The sequence below is a fragment of the Stylophora pistillata genome, chromosome 4, assembly GCF_964205215.1.
Source record: "Stylophora pistillata chromosome 4, jaStyPist1.2, whole genome shotgun sequence".
Classification (NCBI taxonomy): Eukaryota; Metazoa; Cnidaria; class Anthozoa; order Scleractinia; family Pocilloporidae; genus Stylophora; species Stylophora pistillata.
Window position 1 is genome coordinate 32,012,532 of NC_142522.1, and position 23,882 is coordinate 32,036,413.

Genomic DNA, 23,882 nt, shown 5'->3' on the forward strand with positions numbered 1-23,882 from the left:
GCGGTATCCACTTTCATTCGGGAAAAGCAACTCAATTATGAGATCGATTAAACCCAGACTGGGTTCCTAGATTGTATCTGGGGCACGGCAATTGCAAGCTAAAGGAATCCGACGAGAGGAAAGAACAACAACAACAAGAAAGAGCACAAAGGATTACCAAGTGGAGAAAACGCGAAAGGGAACGTGGGGAGCAGGAAGTTATGCAAAGGAAAGCTGTAAAGGTGAATGAGCCTGGAGAGCGAATAAGAGCTGCAGAACTTGATTCACTGTTCGAGAAATTGACAGATTCTATTGATTTCTCAAGTTCACTCTTTAGTTTCTTGGCCGACGCAAAATTAATATTCGTCACTCTCGCATACTCTACTTGTTTTACTGCAGAAGGTAAAAGCCACGTTCATTTTACCTGTGTGTATGCAAGTTTTCCATTCAATCTTGTCCAGACCTCCAGATAAAAAAGAACACTCGCGATATGAGAACAGCATTTTCCCAGCCCAGCCATACATCCAGCACAATGCGCTGAAACAACAGTTCCTTCTGTGGTTGTTATGATCCAGAGCTGCACGTGGGGGTCATTCATCCTTTGCGAATGCCTTACTTAGCGAGAACAACAAATTTATCTTGGATTATTTGGCCAAGAACACTTGTAACAACACCAGAAACCATTTCATTGTAGGCAAATAGGCTTCGCAAATCCTTGAATTGATCCTTAGTGTAGAAGCTGGTCTCGAGCACAAGATATGACAAAATATCACAAGCTTCGACAGGACGAAGGCATTCCGAAGTATATTTCTGCACCGAAACGAGCAGATGATCCATGCCGATCACTGAGATCTTTTTGACATAACTTTTCTTAATACTGCCTTCCAGTGAATTGTCATAAGCGGGAAATATAAGCTTGGAATCCACAATCGCTTTGTTCGAAGACGCATATTTTCCCAATTCACCGACCGCCATCTCAAGAATCACTCCTCTAACATGGCGGCGCCTCGTTTTCGAACATTTCTATGACGTCACGCGAACAGAGTCTATTCAAAGTCTTTTATCCGATCAGCCGGGATTAGAATATTTGAATACTAAACAATCTGTTTCCCTGTTAATTCATTGGCGTCCAATGCATAACGTCGTCCAATCAGAAAAGGGCAATAAACGTGACGGTTTCTGGCTGGCACATGAGAATCTTGCTACGCATCCCAGACGCTAAAATACTGTGGGATTTTGATTTTCTTCGAGGGCTAGCTCCGGTCCGTTTGGATGGATTTTCGATTGGAAGGCACAAGGAGAATCGTGCGTCTTTTGACCTTAATGCTGCGAAGTTTGAAAGCGGAGCGATGCGATTTTCGGGGTCAAAATCGCTCGGGCGCTTGAACCCTTTCAAAACAAGGCTTCTACCCTTGTCTTTCTGTAATGCAGTTAACAACGGAATCAGACTTATTCAAAATCGCCCAAAAAAAAACAATTTTGAGGCAAAAGGACGACTATGCACCACAGGTAAAGTAATTCAACGTTTATTTATCAATTATTTATGACCATAGTCAGCAATATATCACTCTAGGTGAGCCAAACAGTAAATCTGGTACATTCACTATAAAACAACGGTCGGCTACACAAACAGATCTTATGGGCCCCCTGTGCTATTATGCGAGCAACGAGTGTTTTCCCGCGCTTCGGTAATCTTTACCAGGTCTCCTCCCTTCTTTTACAAAAGTTTTGGGCCTGGTGCCAAGTCAATACGTTGCTCGCTCGGGAAAGCGAGTTCGTTCTGGCCCTCGCGAGGAGGTTTGCACCAACGAGAAAACAAGCGTGGATCGGCCTAATGTGGAAAGATTTTCATCAATAAACACACCTAGATATCTGACATAATTTTTGCATTCTAAAGAAATGTACGAGTTATTATAATGGTCAAGTACTTTCAAGTTGACTTAGTGATTTAACTTTTTTGTCTTAGACTGAAATGACAAAGTTAGATTTCTTTATATTTAGTGATGATCTATTTGCGATCAGCCAGTTATAAATCCTAAAAAACTTTCTGCATTAGCTATAGATTCAAGCGATTTGAGGTTTTTGTCAGCAGATAACAAATTGTTATCATCAGCAAATAAATAGAACTTTAATTTATCAATGCTGTTGGATAGATCATTTATATAAATAAGGAATAGTAAGGGTCCTAGGACCAATCCCTGTGGGACACCTGATAACACTACTTTTTTTTGGATATGTTTTTAGGACCAATTTGTGTTGTTTGTTGACGACCCACTGGGCATGATGCAAACCAATCATGAACTATTCCACGTACTCCATGATGACTCAATTTTCTTAATAATATTGAATGATTAACTGTGCCAAAGGCTTTTTGCAAGTCAACAAACACACCACATGAGTACAACTTTTTATCTATGCTAGTTCCAATTTCATTAACCATATTGTGAATCCTCATGATGGAGAATATTGAACTTCTCAATAAATGGCTTGAGGCGATTATCATCATCTTCTCGAAGATACGGTCAAAGATGGAGAGAAGCGATATGGGTCTATAGGTGGAAGGGTCAGATTTATCACCACTTTTGTAAATTGGAGTTACTTTGGCAAGCTTTAATTTAGAGGGATAGGCTCCAAATTCAGTTGATTTATTGATGAGCATAGAGAGGGGTTGGCTAATTATAGCGGGGCTCCCACGCGCGCGAAGCGCGCGTTAGGCAGAGCCCCATACCCATGGAATATGGTCAACCTCTTTTCGTTTGGTTGTCACGTGACTGACCGAGCGTGCGTACATACGTGCCTTCAGATTGCACGGGTAGGGTAGGGCAGACTATCAAAACGAAGGGAGGGGTGTCTCAGGTGAGTCTTGGCAAATGCACATTTCTTATGTTATCATTAATATTACGAACTTAGAGCTCCGCTTTTAGGCTTGGCTAAATCTATATATTTTATTTAGCCGATCTTAAAATGCGAGTGGCCGGGAAATGAATACAGCCTGTGTGCCATGTTTAGTTGAAATGGTGACTCATTATTTCAGAGTCAATTTCAGAACCGGAAGGAGATACAGGGTTAAAAAAGAATGAACTAGCAAAGTTTAACTTTGGTAGATAATCAGTAAATTGCTTTGGTGAATTTGGCTCTTTGGAAGTTAGGTTATGCCTAATGTCCTCCCAAAAGTGACGTACATACATGCCAGTTCTTCACTGACAGTAATTTTAATTAATATGCGTGGAAGAACCTCAATCTGAGAATAATTTGAGGAAAAAAAAGAAAAACCTGCCAATAAAAGGACATGGCCGCTCTTCAAGTGAGGTGCTCGTGGATGAGAAAACTTTCGTTTTAGATTTTTGAATCACGACGTTAATTGGAAACTGAGAACGATCATGATCAATAAGGCGAATCACTAAACAATTCTATTGTTATTACGAATTCCGTTGGTTTGCAAATATAACGTGGACGCGTGTGCCGAGACAATGTTTTTGGTAACACACAACATGATGTGTGAAGCCGCTCCTCGTCTGATACTTTCCAAGTTTTCTGAAAGGACAACGAAATACAAGAAATACGTCTACTGGACAGATGAAATTCTATCTTCCAGCAAAATTATCTTGGTGAGTTAAATTATGCGTTGTCTATGTGCATAAAGTTTTCAAAGACAGTTCAAAACACTGATTAATAAGGAAAATTGAACTTCCATAATCGCGTCTAGAACTGAAAATAGGCCTTAGTCTTTTTCTTGAAATTATTCGTTACCTAATATGTGGAAAATATTGGCTTAAAGCATTAAATCTACGTTTAGGCCACATTTTTGTCGCCGTCGTGAGGAGTATTTACCATTAAGTGATTATGTAGCAGAATTGAAGCTGACCAAGACGGGTCCTGAAATACATACTAAGACATCTGGCTGACAACTAAGTGGAAAGTTGATGACATGATTCAAACTTTCAAGAGTTATGACAGCTATAACTTAAACAGTGGACAGTCTAAACAGAAAGCAAGGCACATATACTTAGTTATCAACAAAATCTTTCTTATTTAGGTAAAAACTTAGAGCGTGGCATAACCGTGCTATTTTAAGGAGAGTACAATAAACATTTTCTTATCTGTTAAAGCTATTAACATAAACTATACCCTTTAATGATGTGTTTTCGACCAGACTAAGCGATTTACGATGGTCTTCGTTTTGTACTTTAATGGGGTAATTTCTACAAACCGAAGATCCCATCATAGTTAGCGGAGGGGACTATGATCTCATCAATCTTGCTTCTTTTAATATAGAAAAAAGTAGACACGGGACCTTTGTCTTGCCGCTTTGCGGCGGGCAGACACTTCCCTTAGGGGTATGGCCTTATTGTTATCGCTTTCTTACAGTCATTCAAAAAGAGCGTTTTAAGATGTTTTCCTGTATGATAGTGTAAACAGTTCTAGATTTTATCCATTTTTTTAAGATTGAACTCTTCGGTTTTGAATCGTTGGTTTTCGGTTTTGGGTGACTGAGTTCATTTCAAAAACCGCCCTTGCGGAAAATATATTGTTTAGAGCTATCAACTTTATTAGAATTCTGTTCACAAGATGCCGGTTATAGAAACGTAATTCACATAAGTCGTCTGTTTTCTTTCGCTGTTCGTATGACCTTAAGTGTAGCATGAGTGCTTCAAATTTTTTTCTATGGACCAGTGCAGTTGAATATCACAGTGCACCTGGCGTAAAATTGAGTTTCTCAAAATGGATTATTAATTCAACACAAGTTATTGCCCGAAAAACGTAAGAAATGCGGTATGTTGTGGTAAAAAAGGCAAGGCAAGAATTGATGACTTCAAAAAACGGCGGAAAACATTCCAATTGATACTTTTTCTCGTTTTATTCAGCCACACATTAAGAATATCCAGCCTACTATTAGATCTTGGTCAAGTTTTGTAAAATTTTTAGGCAGACCTACCTTGTTTACCAAACACACTGAATTAATTATTCCTCCACTTAGTTCTTGTTTTAACTTGTTGATATGAAGGCATATGATTCCGTGAGCCAATTTCCCATCTCATACCGATTGTGTTATCGAGGGTGACATCAATTCCTGAAAGAGTTCGTCTTTTCACCGCAATCACCACTGACAGGAACCGAGATGAAGATTCAAGCGATTCTTCCGCTTTGTATCGTTGTACTGTTTGCCTCAGGAAGTGTATCAGGTACACAGATAAATAAGCACAGACCTGACCCAATATTCATCTTTTCTCGGCCGATTGAAAAATGTGTGTGACTTAACCTAAGAAATTTCTCAGATTTCATAAGCTTGATAATGCTACCAGCAATGAAACTTGAACAAATGAAAACGTCTTTAGTGGTCATTTAGAGTTTTCTGAATTAATCCATCCAAAGAAGTTCAATTGCATGCGTCTCCCTCAGAAAAGGTCCAGCTGGACTATTATCAACATCAGAACCGCACTATTCTTCACAATTGTTCATAAATCTGACTTTGTTTCCCCAGCGTATTGCCCTTGGGGATGGAAGAAGTTCGAAAGCTTTTGCTATCTTGCAAGAAGCACTTCCATGACTTGGCACCAGGCCCAAAATTATTGTAAAAGAAGGGGAGGAGACCTGGTAAAGATTACCAATGCGCGGGAAAACGAGTTCGTTCTGGCTCTCGCGAGGAGGTTTGCACGAACAAGGAAACAAGTGTGGATCGGCCTGATGTGGACCGCTAAAGACTTCTACTGGAGTGATTACTCAGTTCCAGTCTACAAGGCCTGGGCTCCCAAGGAACCAAATGGAAAATCCCGGGAACCCTGCAGTAACATGTGGACCAGGCACACATCCTTTCTGCCGATCAGAGCAAACGGTTACTGGAACGACCTGCCTTGTGCGGTGTCATCTCGCGTGCCTATTGGCCTGGTGTGTAAAAGGCTCGCTTAAGCTGCTAACGCAGGAATACCAAGAAGCGACTTCAACAAAAGTAAAATTTGGTGATGGGAACATTTTTAAAAAATCAAATTGTATGGTGTAAAGGAATGCTTTTTCTTTTTATACAATAAAGCGCTTGGTTGATTGATTGATTTCACTTGTCCTTTTGCTGGTTGACCCTAGCATCGCTTATTCAGTCAAACAAATCATTCGATCACTTTGAAATAGTCTGTCAGTTTATCTCTAACGTTTGCCTCTTATCATCATATGAGGATGGACAATTGCCAGAAAAGATCAATTTTGATAAAAAAAAAAAGATTAAATCGCGGAAAAGAGAAATTTGGTGTGAATTATATAAATGCTAGATGTAAAATTCGCAGAGGGTAATGATATGATCTAAGATAAAACTTCATTTTTAAAAGGAAATTTTTTTCTTTTCTTTCATTCATTTTTTTTCGAAGAAAGGGGTTGGGGTTCAGGGTGGGGTGCACAAACCGGTGCTCATTTGGGGTACCAGTCTCTTATGTGCAAGACAGAAGTGCACAAAGGGATTGAAAAATTTGGTGGAAACAGTAGGTGTTACGCAAAAATTCAAATTAATAACATTCTCCCAAAAGTATTGTTTCCTTTTTGTCTAAATTTGATTTTCAATGGATGATAATTGGTCATGTGGGCTGATTCCAAGTTGCCGTGCATCTGCTCAGTAGCAGATCAAAGATGACATAAAAAAAATGTGTTAAGAACAAAAAATGTGACACACAAGAGGCAGCCAAGTGTTCATACCTGCCAACTCTCCCAGTTTTTGCGGGAGTCTCCAAGTTTTTCATCAAATCTCACGGTCTCCTGGTTAGGGCACCGAATCTCTCAGGCAATACCTACCGTGACTTTTTTCAATTTTTTTTTGTAATTTTGATTTTGGAATCAAACCTCTAAATTATTCTCTAAACATTACAATATTATAAAGATGAGACACACGTTTGGACCAGAAAAATTTCATTTAATTGTAGAATACTAAAATCCCCCTGGGACGCGGGGGAGGGAATCAAAAATAAGGATACAACGAAGAGGCTAACGAAAGCGACAACTAGCACTGGCGAGATAAACACGTGCAATGAACGAAACTTGATCGTGCTAGATTGTGGTTGCGTAATAACACTAACAATAATTAACCAAAATTCAGTTGTTTTTGAGATGTCAAAAAGGATTTAGTGCTCTTTTTTAAGCTGTTCTCTATCAGAAAAAGTGAAACAGAGCAACCAAATTGATATACATTTAATGAGTATTGTAATTGGTCAGAAATAGTGATCTATTACTGAACAGATGAATGACAACATGGAATCTACTTGTTTCGTATAATAAAAAGGAAAATCTTTTTAACGGTGATGTCATCTCTGTACCTGTTATCCAATAGATCACCAGTGAGAATTAGTTAAAACGCGGGTTAGTATAATACTGTGAGTATATGTATTCAGAACCAATAGTCTCCATCTCGCACAAAAATGTGCACAAACTTTTGCCCACAGGCATTATCTGTTCCTAGAATCAAACAGTTTTCTTAAATCACAGCATGAAGAAAACCACAAGGGGGAAGTACACAATTTTTCAAGTTTTATTGTTCGTTAAAACTTCATGCCCAGCACCAGATTATGGAATCTGAATGATAAAATAACCAAACTAGGTTTTGTGCATGTGATACACATTTTAACTTCAGGTAATTTTGAGATTACAATTGAAACTGAAACTTGAAAATGTCTTCATTTCAATTGCAAGCCTGAAATGTACACAAATCAAACTTTGCCCTTGGTTTGAGAATTATAAATAAATAAAGTTGTTTCTTGGACAATAATTGTAACTTCTGTGTTTTATAATCAGAAGATGTTTTGGCTCATCTGTTTCTTGTCCTTTTCAGATCATATGAAGTTTATTAGAAAGTTCTTCTCAATCTACCATCTAGAGCCTGTTCATCCAAACAAACTCAAAAATCAATTAAAAAAAACAAAAAAAAAACCAGATAAATATATTTTTGTGTGTATGTAATGGAGCAGCAAATAACTAAATGGAAGAGTCCAAGACCTTGCTTTAAGCATTACTGTAACAGTGACAGTAAATTCTGTGTCTCATGCCTCAGTGTTCCTTTTCAACTGAACACTTCTCATATCAAGAAACTTTAATGTGGGTCTTCACACCATGACCATCTGTTAGGCTCAGCAGCCTTTTCCACTTCTGGGCAAAAACCATTAGCACATTCCTCTTTCAACTGAAGGACCACTTCACCAAGCTGCATGTAATCCTCCTTTACATTATACACTTGAACTGACACTCGACACCACAAAGATGCCTGAATACTGACAAAACAAGCAATAACATTGTACTTGTAGTATACATCAGACATCATCTTCTCTGCTCCTTCCATTGTGGCTCCATAGGCTGCAGACAGCTCCCCTGGGAGGCGGATGACGGCCATAAATGGAGCACGCATTGACTCGGGAATGGGAAGAACCTCTGTGTCCCAAGTTTCAGCAAGCATTGTTGCTGCCCAGCATGCAAGCTGGCTGTTGTACTTTGTGATTGCACCCTGGTTACAACAAAAATTACACCTCTACTTAGCTATCAACTGTCAAGATTATTATTGAGTAGTTATTCTCTTATCTACTGCCACACATTTCATAATTGTAATGCACGCATGCATCAATTCAAAGCTTCAACATCCTCCCCCCCCCTTCCCCTTGGCCAACAGATGGGCTTTTGACTATTTTCTGTGCCCTAGGGTGGAGAATTTGAACCTTGCCTGAATGGGTGGGGAATTTGAACCAGCAGAATACATTTCCTAATTTGTAAGTATAGAGGTGTTTTTAAGGTAAAGAATCCACTCTTGTGAGCAAATGACTTAAAAGTAAATTTTCCCATCGCATAATGAGACTTAAAAGTGAAAAAACAAAACAGTAGCACAAAAACCTGATACCTGAATTTGCTAATTTCTACAACATTTGTTGATAACATAAAGATTGTAAAGGAATTTAAAATTGTCAGGGGTTAAAATGTACACGAGAAAAGCCCCAAAATAACCTCTTGGGGGTTTCAAGGTGTTTTCGTCTTATCAAATTACTTCCGACCAATCATGTTACTTTGATTCATACAATAGATCTCTTCCTCATTCAGTCACCCTGAATTATTGGCCTCTTATTTTCCAATTGCGCAGAGATAGTGTACTCACCATGCCACCAACTTCTTTGTAGAACTTTACAGCAGCAGCAGCTGAAGTATAAGAAGTGTGGTCTATAGTGCCCTGTTGAAAGAACCTGTCTTGAAGACTTTTGTCATGGCACCATGATACAACTTGAGGGATAATGACATCATGGAATTTAGGACTCACCCATAGAATAGCACAGCCACGAGGGGCAAAGAGCCATTTATGAAGATTCCCTGGAAAGCAAAATAATAAGACTTAATTTATCAACTGAAGATTTACAACAAAAAAGATCTTCATGCTTATCTAATGCTTACAAATTAAGTAGTAGGAAAAGGGGGTTTCTGGCACATTTTTTCAAAATTGCCTGAAAAACAGGGCAGTTTTGAAAAAAATTCAATGGCCTTAAAAACAAGGCAATTTAATGTGCCAAAACAACAGTGTTTTGAAGGACATTTTGAAAAATGATTTTAATTTTTTATCTCATTAAAAAATGAACAACGATGATTTTAAGGCAAAATGATTGGCGCATTTTTTTCTTTCAAAAATCAAAGCAAAATTGAAGAATTTTGAGATTACATTGATTCTCAAGACAATCTCAAAATGCATTTGAACCATCAGAAAAAACTAATGACAATTTCTCAGAAAAAACTCATCATTGCGTTGTTAATATGTCACACTTTCAAGCTCTCTGTTGACGATGTTGAGCTGAGCATCAGAAAGAATGAAGATGTGACATTTAACATTTCTTGAACCTGATCCTTTCCTGTTAATTGCAAGATGAACTCCATCTTTTGTATTCACCAATCTCAATCCTGAACCATGAAGATCATTGTCTCTCATGCTTCTAAGATCGATGAAGAGACCGAATCTGTCTCCAGCATAAAAGTCTGTTGCATTCATCGAGCTGTTCTCCTTCCCAAATATTGTAAAGACTTCTTCCCACATATCTCTTGCCTTCATTCCTTGGCTGTAAATCTCATTTGGAATACCATCAACAGTCAGCTTAACACCAGTGATGTTGGGATTAAATGTCTTTTCACTATTTCTTGTTCCTGCTGTGTATGTCTCATCAAAGAGAAGAAGAAGTCCCTTTGTAGACCTCCTTGGAACATTGATGCTCTCATTGATGATTGTGTTGGAACCTTTATCTATTGAGATTGTCTTGAGATGAGTGATATGCTCGTACATGAATCTCTTTCCATTTTTGTAGTTAGAAAGGGCTTCATCAGCGAGTTTTTGGCTGTGAATGACTTCATACTCAAGCTGGATGTCAGTCAATTGATAAGAAAGTTTTGTTGGGTCGGATCCCTTCACAACACTACCAGCAGGTGCAAGCCTGAGCTCGAAGAGAAGCTCATCAGAAAGAGCTCTCGGAAAAAAGACTCCATGATCCTTCAAAATATCATGATCCAATGGAATCCTGTACATTTTCCCATAAACTACATTGAGCTTATTTTCTTTATCAACGCCCGAAGTCTTCTAATCTCCAGCATTGCATCTGATTTTCGAAAGATCTTCGGACTGAATACCTTCTCTGAACATGTTTGCTCTCTCATTCTCAGTCAAGACGAGGTCCTCCTAAAGCTTGAATAAATTATAACCATCAGTGTCTTGCACAATTTCTCCTGCAAACTTCAAAGTCAGTTGATCGACAAGAGCTCTTGCTACATTGTTCAGGAAGAAATTGTTTGCATGCCCACTGACTGTCAAGTTGAAGATGAGTGCAAGCGATCCAGGCACAAGTACTACCCCATTATCAAGTTTTGGAACTGGAACCCTAAGGACTTCACCAGGGGAAGCACTATTCGGGTTAAATGTTACTCTGTGAATCACATGCTCTGCCTTGAGAGCTTTTGACATCTTTTTTTCAAAACTCGGGCCAATTCTTTCACTGACTTCCATTTTTTATAAAAGATATTTTAAAAAAATTGGCAGATTTTGGAGACACTGATCCTCTGTTAGAACATAATGATGATGATGATGATGATGATGATGAACGAAGTGAGGCGGGAGCAGATGAAGGAGACACAACAACACCTTTTCAACCAGACGAGAATTCAACTCCAGGGCCCTCAGGCGAAGAAATTCCAATGACGACAATGAAAAGAGAACAAGAAAAGAGCTCAAAAACTGCTGAGACATCTTTTACTGAAGGTGATATTTTTGGTTCGCGAGTTTTAACTTCAAATGAGAATGCATGGGAAACACTTACTACAATTTTTCCTGAGGTAAAAGCTTCAGAACTTGAAGTTTCTTATAGCAAGAAAGGAAGGTTGCAGGTGAAGATGTTTGGTCAAGGCAAGAAGACATTTCCTTTGTTTACTGAAGAAAGAGGCACAAATGAGCAGAGGTTAAATCCAAGTCTCTCAAAAGAAATTAAAAAACACCTGGTCCAGAGCGAGAGGTTTTGATTGCACAGAAAGATAAAGAAATTGAGAAGCTACAGGAGTCAATTCAAGATGATCGAGATATTGCTAACGATGAAAATGAAAACCCTGCTATAAGAGAACGAGCAAGAGAAAGAATAGCAGAAAATCAAGAGCAGATTGATGCCCTTGAGAATGAAAGAGAGAGACAAGAAGAAAGATTATCACTCCGTGAGAGAGTTAGAAACATCTTCAAGAAGTATGGTTTTACGGTCTCTGCTGTTGTTTTGGCAGTTGGGACAACGATTGGAGTGATTGTGAGCACATTGACAAAAGGCTTGAAGACTGTTGCAAAAGGGGTGGGGAACGGGCTGAAGACTCTTGGAAAAAAATTCGCTGGAATTTTACCAGGTCTCATTGGTTCAATAGTCGGCTTCGTTTTTAGAGCTGCTGGCTCAGTGAACAGCTTTCTCGGACAAAATGCTTGGGTTCTGATAATGGGTGTTGCCATACTCATGGTTGAGTGATTTCAAAACAAAAGGCGATGAATCAGGAAGGCTGAGACCAGTCCAACTGAAATCAATCCAACCTTAATTTTATCATGATTTGTATCGCTGTCGCTCTTGCTCACGCTTGTCTTCGTGGTCTCAGACTGAACCTCAGTTGAAGCCTTTTGAGAAGTAGGTCTCTTGATTATCGATAAGCCCCCATTCATATGCTAACTCCGACTGATTTCATCTCCAAATTCACTGATTTATTGACCCCAAACTTCATGTCAGAACTTGCCTTCTTCAGCTTGTTATTATACCCAACTGTGCTCTGTGTGTTCAGAAGAAGATTTGAAGGCATCAGCCAATTACCTGGTGAGATTGCAAGATCAAGTCTGACTTTTGCTTCATCAATTGCAAGCTGAAACCTCTGTATGCTCTTTGAGATGTCTATCATTCTGATCGCATCCTCAACTAAAACAAGGAACTCACGCTGAGCCTCTCTCATACTCCCTGATAAACCCAAGATGGATGATCTAACATTGACTTGTGAACCAAGAATACAATAAACAAGTGCCTCAATCGACTGATTCAATCTCGCCATCCCAGCTTTCGTCAAGCCTTCTGACTTATCTGTCATGAAAAACTCAAACTGCTTTTCAACTTTTTCATTGTCATTCCTTATGAAATATATCAGATTGCCTTTTAGAGCTTTTCCACCTTCATCGCTGAACTTGTTGTCACCAGGATATGGGATTGTTGTTGCCATAGGTCCAGTATTTGTGACATAAATGAAAACAGATCCGAGACCGTGACTGCCTCCTTCTTTGAAGCGGAAGTCTGTGCTCGATGAAATTCCAAATTCTGAACACAATCTTTTGAACGACAGCTGATCGTAGTTGTTATTCATCTGACTGAAAGTTGAATCGCCCGGGAGAGCTGATTCACTCTGTATTCCACGCATCTCTAAGAGAATTCTTCTGATTGTGAAATAAATGTGAAACTGCAGAAACAACTTGATCTGTTCTGGAACCATGTCAAGTAGTTCACGAGAGATTCCACAGCCTGAAGTAGCACACCACACAGCAAAGTTGAGTTGTTGAGGCCAGTAGCTCATATTCCGCCCAGCAAGCCATCTCTTTGATTCTGCGCCTGAGCTGTGCTGAATTTTCATTCTTGTGAATATTTCTCTGAATTTTGCTTCGAAATATTGATTTGGGGTGACAAATATCTTTATCTCTTCATTCAAGTGACTTTTCGAAGTCTCATGAAATGGAACTGCTGGAACCTACTTAATTGCAGAAGGATTCAAAGTGAGCTCGATGGGAAATCCTGCTATTCCAAGCACGCGCTTCATTTCATCATCCCAGTCTTTTCTGATTGATCCTGAGACGCTAGTTTGAACACCATCAGCTCAATTTAAGTAAACTTCTGCTTTTCTCTGTTTTTTGCTAAAGAATGTTACCTGCACTTTGAACTTGCTCAAATCTGCCTTCGGATATTGTGCTTGGAAATCATTCCAGGCTTTTGTTCTTTTTTTCTCAGCAATTCTTTTTGCTTCATCTGATCTTAACCACGAAATGAACATTTTGATTTGTTTTTTTAAATCAAAATGGTTTTGTTGACAATTATTGAAGTTTCAAATGATTTCACAGCTCTCTTCAAAGAACCTCTTTTCAATCTTGGTGAGCATATAAGGCTGGTGAGCAGTTCTCTTTACAACTCACGGCATAACTTGAGTCGCTCTGGAGATATCTCTATATTTGATGCTCAGGACAATTTATCTGTAAAAACAATTCCTGAAGGAAATTATTCACTGAAAAGCCTTGGCAAAGCTCTTGAGGATAGATTGAAAAATGAAGGAGTCAAAGTTCGACTGAATACTTCAAGGGCAAGTTTGGAAATTTAAAAATCCTCAAAACAAAAAGATTCTTCTTGATAATGATCTGGCTGATCTTCTTGGAATTAAAGGGTGTTAGCAAAAACTCAATTTTGTCAAAACTTTTTCATCATTTAATAACTACCTTGTCCGCTGTGATCTTTTGGATGAGAATGAAAACCTTTTCAATGGAAAGCCGTCACAAGTTCTTGTGTGTTTTGACATTGCAGGAGAACCCTCTGAGAGGGTGAAGTATTTTTCTGAAACTCTATCACCGCGAAAAATATCTCCAAGGAATGACATCATATCAATGAAGATTTCTGTGACTGATGAAAATGACAAAATAATTGATTTTAATGGAATGCCAATGAGATTTGAGTTTGAGATAATCTAATTATAAAAAATGCCTGCTGAAAATATTTTACCAAGTGCACCACGGCTTTATCCTTCTCTTCCAAATTCAGGCTCTGATTTCAGGTTGAAAAAGATTTGTGATTGCCAGAACGAAATTGAAATTGAGATTTCACATCACCAACAAGTCGCAAAAAAATACAAGAGAATAAAAGCTGTGTGCCGCATAACATCGTCAGTCAAATCCATAACGGCAGCTTTTTTGTCGATAGGTGGTTTCGCAGGTGCTTTGAGCGGCTTGGGAATTATAATTTCTGTGCCTTTGACAAGCATTGTGGGTTTGCTTGCTTTCGCGTCTGCCATGACGACTCTCGCGAACAAATCTCTCGTGAATAAGACTGAAAAACATGAGAAAAAAGTCTCTTGCTGAAGCGAAGCAACGAACAATCCGCAGACTCGTGTCAAAGGCCTGGAAAGACTCTTCAATAACAGATGCCGAATTCGCTTCAATACTGAGCGAAATTGATCAATATCGTTCATTGAAAAAAGAACTCAGAAAAAATAATTCACAAAATTCTCCAGAGAAAGATGAGGAAGAGACTGGAACTCTCAGAGAGGAAATAAAAAAAGAATACCAAAAAAAAAATTGGGCTCTCTGCTTACACTCGCAAAGAATTGAGGATCGAATACGAGAAGTGAAGCGGGCAGAGACTGAGTGGGTTTTCTTTGTTTATTTCAAGACAAAAATCATGAATAAACACAATTGCTTAGAAACGGCACTCCTGTGTGAGCGCGGTTGTCAAGAAAACAGAAAAAATCAAATTAACACATTTGCTTAGAAACAGCGCTTTGCTTAGTCATCACAAAGATATTTTTAGCTTGAAGACCATGCCACCCTGTACTGTTCAACTTCCAGCATCTTTCTGATGTCTAGCAACCGCTTGTAGGCATCAGATACCAACATGTTGAGTCTATAAAGTTTTGGGTAATCATGAATTACCCTTGCAATAGCTCTAAGCTTTCTGGTGACAAACCAATGTTTTCGTGAATCCATTTTTCAAAGGTTCCCTTTACTCTGCCCAGAAGTTTTGCATCTCTGAAAAGATCTTCGCCTTTTTCCATAAAAAAACCAAGTCCAACTCTTTCTTCGAGTAGTTGTGAGCGATCGATTGCCGCGTTGACCGCTTTTATGCAAGTGGCCGCAGCTTCCCAAGTTTCAGGGATGGCAATTATCGCAGTAAGTCTAACGCTTGGTGGTGTTGAATTCGGACGCCGACTTTCTAAATAAGCATTTGTTTGCGCTTCTGTGGGGCCAGCCTTTACGACAGAAAATAAAGATTCTACCGTCCTTTCCGGTTTTTTTGGCTTATCTCTGAGAAGGGATCTTGCTGCTTCAATGCCTCCGCTCTGGGCCTCCACAAGAAAATATTCTATGAAAGATTTCATTTCTTCATGATAATTGATGTGTTCGTTTAGAATCTCCTCTTGCTCCTCATTGAGATAATTGTTTTCATCATCTCCTTCGGTAATCTCTTCTTGCTTCTCATTGAGATTAATGTTTTCATCATCTTCTTCACTCGTAAACATACGTTCTTCTTCCTCTGAGGAGACGGATGGGCTGTTCATCTTCAGAGCGTAATTCTTCGCACACGCGAATATTTTGGGTGACGCTCTCTCGATGGCGTTCGTCGAGGGTCGAACACACAACTTTATAGTACAGCGGTTACAGTTGAAATATGTCGTGTAAGCTGCAGCACGTGTTCACCACGAAAAGTTCAAACCCGAAGTGTGTAAAATCGTACTGAACAAAGGATGAAGATATACAAAAACGAATGAAAATGCATTTTCTTCCTAGTTACCTTGTGAGGTAAATATTTCGTACCTTAACACCTCATGATTTAACGAGAATAGTGACTTCTGTATTAAACTTAAAAAAAACAAACAATTTCACAATTTACTTTGAAAAGAAAAGCAGATTTTTACAATTACTACACTGATCTTATTCCAGCAAATTTCCAAAAATAATTTTCTAAAGCTGAAAAAAAACTGAGATAAAATTTTATAAAAATATAAATATTTTATATTTTTTATAAAAAAATGGAGAACTGGAATGTTAATGAATTAAAAGCCGAGGCAAAACGACTCGGGCTAAAAAAATATTCAAGCCTCAGAAAGCAGGAGTTGATTGAGTTGATATCAAACATTATTGACCACCCAATTCCAGCAAATTTCAATGCTCCAGTTCTCAGACCAACAAGAAATTCTGGGCAGCAGAGAACACAGTCCCTAACGCTTGATCCGCAAGAACAAAGGAGAAGAGAAATAAGAGAAATTGAAGAGATGCTTGGATTGAGGCGCAGTCGCTTAGGCTCAACAACTTCAGATTTCTCGGATGAATGGAACGAGTTCGTTGAAAACTACAAAAATAATCCATTTAGCACTAACGCTGCAGTTCGAGACAGCGGACGCTGGCGCGCCCACGAGTCAGCATCTGCATTGAGGGGTTTCGCAAGACAATTCAGAATAGATGGAGTTGAGGGTTTTGGGCCAAATCAATTCATGCAGGAGGCAAAACCGGCAGTTTTGAAAATCATGAGAGAGAACCGCCAGACAAGACTCAAGATGATTCTTTCTTGCGAGATGAAGAGGCGAGCTATGGATGGAGAAGTTCAGTATCTTGACGCTTATTTCCACACCAACACAATTGAAAATCTTAATGCAACTGATGAAAGCGAAGCGTATGAAAGATTCGTTCAAACTATTCAAGAAAGAGTTGAAGAATTCAACAATAATGGAAGTAACTGGGAGTTTCACAGAGTCATTTCACTTGACTTGCATCTTGTAGAGTACAACCCTTTGAACGGCAGCTCTTACATCGAACTTCCGAAAGCGCTTAAAGGAAAAAAAGCAATAATCAATATGGAAAATCAAGATAATGAATGTTTTAAATGGTGCATTACAAGAGCGCTTTATCCAATTGAGGAAAACCCTCAAAGAATAACAAAGATTCTTAAAGAACAATCTGATCAACTCGACTGGAGAGGAATCAACTTCCCGGTTGAGCTTGACAAGATAAAAAAGTTTGAAAAACAGAACGAAAATATCGCGCTAAACGTGTTTGGTTATGAAAGTAAGGCCAGAGTCTATCCTCTCAGAATAAGCGAGTCACCAGCCGAAGAAAGGAATCAGGTGATCAATCTTCTTATCGAGAAAGACGGAGACGCAGTTGCTAATAAGCACTACTGCTTGATAAACAACATCAACAGGCTTCTCTCGAGTCAAGTTTCAAAGCATAAGGAACCAAAAGAATTTTGTCTCAGGTGTTTGAATCACTTTTCAAGCAGAGAAAAGCTTGCGGAGCACGAGGTGCTCTGCGTAAACAATGAGGCTGTCAAGATTCAAATGCCAATAAAAGGAACTTTTATCAAATTCAAGAAACATAACCGATCAATAAGAGTGCCCTTTGTTGCTTATGCTGACTTTGAATCTTTCACAAAACCAATTCACTCTTGTGAGCCAAGAAGCGATAAGAGCTTTACCATTAAATATCAAAAACATAAACCGTCCGGCTTTTGCTATAAGGTTGTCTGCTTTGATGACCAGCTTTATTCTCAAGAGCCAGTCATCTACAGAGCAAAGTCTGAGGATGAGGATGTTGCTCAGATCTTTGTTGAAATGCTAGAAGAGAACATGAAGAAGATTCACAAAGAATTTGACTTTAAAACGAAGATGATCTTCACTGATGAAGACAAGAAAATGTTCAATGCAGCGAAGTGCTGTTGGATATGTGGTGAGTCTTTCCCCACTGATCCTGTTGTGCTCGCTTTGATTGGCAACTCGCGCGACAAAGTTAGAGATCACTGTCATTTCACTGGCAAGTATAGAGGAACTGCACACAGAAATTGCAATTTTCAATTCGCAATGCCAAAGTTCACTCCTGTCATATTTCACAACTTGGCTGGTTATGACTCTCATCTTTTTGTCAAGAATCTTGGAAAGACTGAGGGAGACATAAAATGCATTCCCAATAATGAAGAGAAGTACATCAGCTTCAGCAAATCTGTTGCTGTTGGCTCTTACACCAACAAAGAAGAAGAAGAAGTTGCCATCAAGACTGAGCTTCGCTTTATCGATAGTTTAAAGTTCATGGCTTCTTCTCTCGATAAACTGGTCAGTATTCTGAGCCACGATAAGCTGAAGAAAACTGGGGAGGTGTTTAGAGACGCTGACATCGAATTGATCTCAAGAAAGGGTATTTATCCATATGATTACATGAGCAGCATTGAAAAGTTCAGAGAAACAGAACTTCCACCAAAAAGAGAGTTTTACTCAAAGCTGAAAAAAGCTCGGGTTCCTGAAGATGTTGCAAAGCTTTGGCTGATGAGACAAGCCATCTGGCACATTTATTTGCCTGCACCTAAGCACATCCCACGGCCAACGTTTGATGTTGATTTTCCAAATGCAGTTCATCAGGCCGATCTTCCTTTCCTTCCTCATGATAAACTTTTTAGAACGGCCTATAAATATGCATTGACAGTGGTCGATGTTGCGAGCAGATTCAAGGCTGCTGAACCTCTCACCTCAAAAGAATCTTCTGAGGTCTCAAAGGCTTTCCAGACAATCTACAAGAGAGGACCATTGAGATGGCCAAAAATTCTTCAGGTTGATCCTGGACGTGAATTCATGGGTGAAACAACTAAAGAGATGGCAAGGCATGATGTGAGAATTAGAAGAGGAAATGTATACGTTCATAGAGATCAAGGGATAGTTGAGCGATTTAATCGAACTTTGGGTGAGCGCTTTTTTAGTTTCCAATACGGCCAAGAGATGAACTTCAAAGACAGAACGAGATCAACAGAATGGGTGAAGAGGCTTCCAGAAGTTGTTTCAGCATTAAATCGTGAGGAGACAAGATTGACTGGAAAGAAACCAATTGACGCAATCAAAGAAAAGGTGGTTCACGCAAAGAGTTCAACTTCTTATTCAAGACCTGTTGGCTTGAAAGAAAAGAGACTTGACTATTCAAAAAACGTGAGATATCTCTATGCTTCCGGCGAGTTAGAAGGTGGACAAAGAAGAGCAACAGATCCAATCTGGTCTCTAAAAGTTTTCAATATCGAAAAAGCACTTGTGAATGAAAAAGAACCTGTTCTTTACTATCTGAAAGATGGACCAAAGCGAGGATTTGTCAGAGAAGAGCTTCAGATTGTTCCACCTAAAACTGAGCTACCTCCTGAAGGAATTCGATGAAGAGAATGCTTCATAAGCCTCTATGTGTTTTTTTTGGGATTATTTCTGAGATATTGTCATTAGTTTTTTCTGATGGTTCAAACGAATTTTGAGATTGTCTTGAGAATCAATGTAATCTCAAAATTCTTCTATTTTTCTTTGATTTTTGCAGGAAAAACTGCGGCAATCATTTTGCCTTGAAATCATCGTTTTTCATTTTTAAATGAGATAAAAAATTAAAATCATTTTTTAAAAAGTCCTTCAAAACACGGTTGTTTTGACACATTAAATTGCCTTGTTTTAAGCCAATTGAATTTATTTTCAAAACTGCCCTGGTTTTCAGACAATTTTGAAAAAATGTGCTAGAAACCCCCTTTTCCTACTACTAATTAAGGTGTAAAGAGCTAACTTACCCAAAAAAAAGTCTGCACCAAGTCTCTCAAGATCCAGTGGGATTTGTCCAGGAGCATGGGCTCCATCAATCAACACCAAAGCATTGTGCTTATGACAAACCTCTGATAGCTTTTTAATTGGAAGCTTCAATGCACTAATACTGGTGATTGCATCAATGATCACCAGCTTTACATTTTTGTTCTCCTGCAAAACTTTTTCATAGTGTTCCACAATTTCAGTAACTTGGTACTTTACAGAACCAGTCATGTCTGAAGTTGGAAATGTGACATTGAGCACTAACAACTTTGCCTTCTTTTCTTGGCAGATTTCCTGAGCTGTCATCTGGACAGCACCATAGGTCTGATTTGTTATCAAGATTCCATCCCCCTCTTGAAAATCAACACTGTGCAAAACTGTATTAATTCCTGACGTGGCATTGGCAACAAACACAAGATCTTTCACATTTGCTCCGACAAACTTGGCCACAGTTTCCAAAGATGAATTCCAGAGATTTTGCACCTTATATCTGAACCAGATATCTGGACATCTTTCCATCTCTTCCTGAACATGAAAGAGAAACAAATTAATTTGAAACAGTTCATGTTAAGGACATTAGCCAGAAGGCTCATTTTTTTATTGATTATTGATTGGTTCACTAATCTCAGAATGATCTTAGATAGCCACATAGTTACAATTCTTATCCGTTTTTCTGTATTTCTATTGGTTTTGTAATCGGACCTTTCAGCGTCACCACGCACAAAGTTTAGCGTCCCTTTAATCAGTTCTTCGTAAGTTTTGAATAGCCTTGGTAAACTTTCGCCCTTTCGTTTTCTCAACCTCTGGCACAAGCGGGACTGATATGTGAGTACCTTTGTAACTTTGTTTTTTCCTTTCTAGTCTTTTCAGTGTTGGGCGACAATATACAAACAAATATTGCAATGATCTGTATAGATTTAAGATTTAAAGGCCAAATTTGTGCCAATTTGTGAGTCAGCGAATGCACATCATTTAGATAGAACAATGGGCTGTTTATCAGTCATCAAAACTCTTTTAATTTGTTTCCAAACTTTTGTTCTGTTTTACTTGTATTGTTAATCTCGTTATAGACTTTAGAGCCCAGTATTTGACACGCGATTCTTTGATCATGTATTCCGCGGCTTTTCATTAGATTGATAGAACTTCGTTGTATTGTTGTTTCAGTTTAAGATCGATCGTTCAATAGATTGATTGACTGTGAGCATAATCGTTATTTTTGTCATTGATTGTGGTTCGTGGTCGATTGCCTTTCAAGAATAAAGATTTGTGCAAACAGTAAACTTTGGTTTGTCATTTCAATCAGTAAAATTGTCCCAAACACCTCGTTAACCGTGTTTTGGAGCGACGTACCCTTGAACTTGAGAATTTAGATTTTGGTCGCTGTAAATGCTACAGTTCACAAATTTAACATAAATTTTACCACCAACTTCATCATTTCTTATCCTCTTCCAATATAACAGCAAAGACATTGAATGTTTGGAAAATCACTCATGAAAGGTGACAGGAAATCACTTGACAGGTGTGATACAGATTAAGTTTCACTTCTAATAGAAGCCAGGGAACCCTTTATTTCCCATGCATGACCAGGACATGATTTCTCCCTATGACATCTATATAATATCAAGCAAATAATAGATGAGAGTAAAAAAGAAAAAAAAATTAGGAGGTTGTCGGAGCTAACATCACTTTAAAATTATTGTAGAATCATTTATGAGATTTTGGGAGTGAAGAGGGTAATTATAAGCAATAAAACCTGAGATAATTACCCTGAAGTAAATTTTTTTGTTACATTATGCATATCAAAACACCCATAGTAATCCAAATGCAATAAAAACATTATTTTTATCACTAACACACTAGGTACTTAGTGTTAAAATTACCTGATACTTCCACTGTGTTTCTTTGACTTTCTTAGGAGGTGTACCATATGATCCATTGTTAGTCATTACAATACTGTCATCAAGGAGAAACAAGTTCTTTTTTATGTTTTTGCCAAACATGGCAAGTCTATAATCTGCACCAAATATAAAGGTGAATACTGCACTAACAGACTTGATTACTGCTGCCCACCACACAAATACAACAAACGTTCCCAGTTGAAGAAACCTGTGATAAAAAAAATAAAAATTAAAACAAAAAAACATGTCATAGACTGAATACCACTTCATCAACCCTTTAACTCCCATGAGTGACCAAGACAGAATTTCTCCTTACAATTTAATCAATATATTATCAAGCAGACAAGCTGTGGGTATCAGATAAAATATCAATTAGGGGATTATTAGTTGATCACATACCAAATTGTCAAAATTAACATTATAGGTCAGGAATTGTATTGCTGACAGTACAAAGAGTTAGTAACAACAAAGGGTTGACTTACACTGAAATATACTGAAGATCAGACCATCATGGCTCTACACTGTCTAATACATAATTTCCAAATCTATTTCTTTGTGTGTATAATTATGTCTGTCCACTACTGTACATCTAATTTAGCCATCATTTAACTTTGACACAATGCTGATCATTTTTGATTAAAAGGTTTTCCTAAAAACTGACTTTTATCCAGCTATGTTTCTTGGTAGAGAGAACCAATAATCATATTAAGAATTGTGTGTTTTTTGGCAAACACCCAGCAATGGTCTGCACTGTAGTCTTGCACTCTAACTGTTACAAAGTTGTGTGCACATTATGATGAGTATGCAGTTGCTACGCATATAGCTAGTAGCCTACTAATTCTTTTTTATTACCATGCAATTGGAAAATTTATAAAATCAAAGGGACAAAGGAACCTTACTCAAAGATAACAAACAGTCTTAGTGATCACAGTTTTTCCATTAATTAGTCGTGATTCAGACTTCCAAAAACTGACTTTGCTTGGTAGATGGCAAGTTCTAGTTCACAAATAACAAAAAATAAACAAAACTACCTCAAATACGATATTAGTATCAACCAAAATACTGAAAATACTGTAGATTTGTAGATCAGTTGTGAAATCAGGGTGCTAAACTCTACACTCTGCTGTTCAGAGGATGAGGGATCCCAAGTACACTACAGATTGTGGATGATGTGTGGTTTGCCTTTGTAATTCTACTCCAAAAATGCATGGTTGAAATTAACATGACACTCATGTGATCTTTGACACAGATTGATTTCAGAAAGATAAAAAATTTTCCACCTATGCATATTTTTATGAGTTCCTAATTTTAGAGACTTGCAGGTCATTTTTCTGAGGATCATTTCCATATAAATATATGATATAGGAGTATGCTTGAATTAAGTAATTATGTTGTGGTTCAATTTTATCTTTGGTTTAAATTTTTTTTTCCATTGTTTCAACCCTATTATCATACATTACCATAACCAAAAACAATGGAAAATAAAATTTAAACCAAGGATAAAATTGAACCACAACATATACATACTTAAAAATTTGGTGTACTTAATACTGTATACTTAATTTAACACTGTCCAACTAGTGGTGAGGAACTTTATCCCATCCACATTCCCACAAAATATGCAATAATTGACGAAAAGCTTTGGAATTATTGACTGGCATATTTGCTTAGCCTACTCATAGTGAGTTTCAACAAAACTGATACGATGACATCCCAAAAAAATAAACATATTGGTTGATTGATTAGTTAAGCTTATAAGTACCATGGCCATTACATGCTATATTAAATAAATTTCACAATTGACCAAATTGCATTTTCCCACTTTAACGTGAGCTCAGTCGTAACTTGAACTATGAAATGATAAACTTATAAGAATACCTCCTTGTACGACTTCCTTTCAAGGAATCAGTATCCATAGTTTCCATGCGCAAAAATCTCTTCAAATCCGAATTCGCTTTGTGAACATACTATAACAAAGCATCTGGACTCGATCGAAAGTACTTCCCCTACGCGTTGTGCGAATTACAGAACAAAAGGTATGGGCTAGAATGAATGGATCACCAAGTGAAGAATATGTCAGATATGTGACATGGTCAAGTTTTTTGAAAAAGGCACTAAAACTCTTGCAAAAATTAGAATATTTGCATCAGTCGAACCCCCCCCCCTCAAAAAACTAGC

General features: G+C 38.1%; 3 protein-coding genes across 3 annotated transcripts; 1 reads left to right on the plus strand and 2 right to left on the minus strand.

Moving 5' to 3' along the window:
• Positions 1 to 4,988: 4,988 nt before the first annotated feature.
• On the plus strand, positions 4,989 to 6,026 carry LOC111345224 (perlucin-like protein). The gene is made up of 2 exons (XM_022952501.2): positions 4,989 to 5,162; positions 5,462 to 6,026. Exons 1-2 carry the CDS (start codon positions 5,099 to 5,101, stop codon positions 5,884 to 5,886), a joined length of 489 nt encoding a protein of 162 aa, XP_022808236.1. The 5' UTR covers positions 4,989 to 5,098; the 3' UTR covers positions 5,887 to 6,026.
• Positions 6,027 to 7,892: 1,866 nt separating this feature from the next.
• On the minus strand, positions 7,893 to 23,863 carry LOC111345223 (uncharacterized). The gene is made up of 5 exons (XM_022952500.2): positions 23,583 to 23,863; positions 21,687 to 21,912; positions 19,791 to 20,331; positions 9,089 to 9,297; positions 7,893 to 8,449 (listed from the first exon to the last, which is right to left on the minus strand). The coding sequence occupies exons 1-5, from the start codon at positions 23,627 to 23,629 to the stop codon at positions 8,042 to 8,044; spliced, it is 1,431 nt and encodes a 476-aa protein (XP_022808235.1). The 5' UTR covers positions 23,630 to 23,863; the 3' UTR covers positions 7,893 to 8,041.
• On the minus strand, positions 11,996 to 13,225 carry LOC148733364 (uncharacterized). Its single transcript, XM_088756433.1, has one exon. It carries the CDS (start codon positions 13,090 to 13,092, stop codon positions 12,142 to 12,144), a length of 951 nt encoding a protein of 316 aa, XP_088612559.1. The 5' UTR covers positions 13,093 to 13,225; the 3' UTR covers positions 11,996 to 12,141.
• Positions 23,864 to 23,882: the final 19 nt, after the last annotated feature.

What these genes read in the sequence shown, in the direction of transcription:
- LOC111345224 (XM_022952501.2), top strand. Translation starts at nt 5,099, where the DNA reads ATGAAGATTCAAGCGATTCTTCCGCTTTGTATCGTTGTACTGTTTGCC. An exon ending in TGCCTCAGGAAGTGTATCAG is followed by an intron (nt 5,163 to 5,461) that starts GTACACAGATAA and finishes TTGTTTCCCCAG; the next exon opens with CGTATTGCCCTTGGGGATGG.
- LOC148733364 (XM_088756433.1), bottom strand. Translation starts at nt 13,092, where the DNA reads ATGAAAATTCAGCACAGCTCAGGCGCAGAATCAAAGAGATGGCTTGCT.
- LOC111345223 (XM_022952500.2), bottom strand. Translation starts at nt 23,629, where the DNA reads ATGGAAACTATGGATACTGATTCCTTGAAAGGAAGTCGTACAAGGAG. An exon ending in AAACACAGTGGAAGTATCAG is followed by an intron (nt 20,332 to 21,686) that starts GTAATTTTAACA and finishes TTTCATGTTCAG; the next exon opens with GAAGAGATGGAAAGATGTCC. An exon ending in TGGTGCAGACTTTTTTTTGG is followed by an intron (nt 9,298 to 19,790) that starts GTAAGTTAGCTC and finishes TTTGCTTTCCAG; the next exon opens with GGAATCTTCATAAATGGCTC.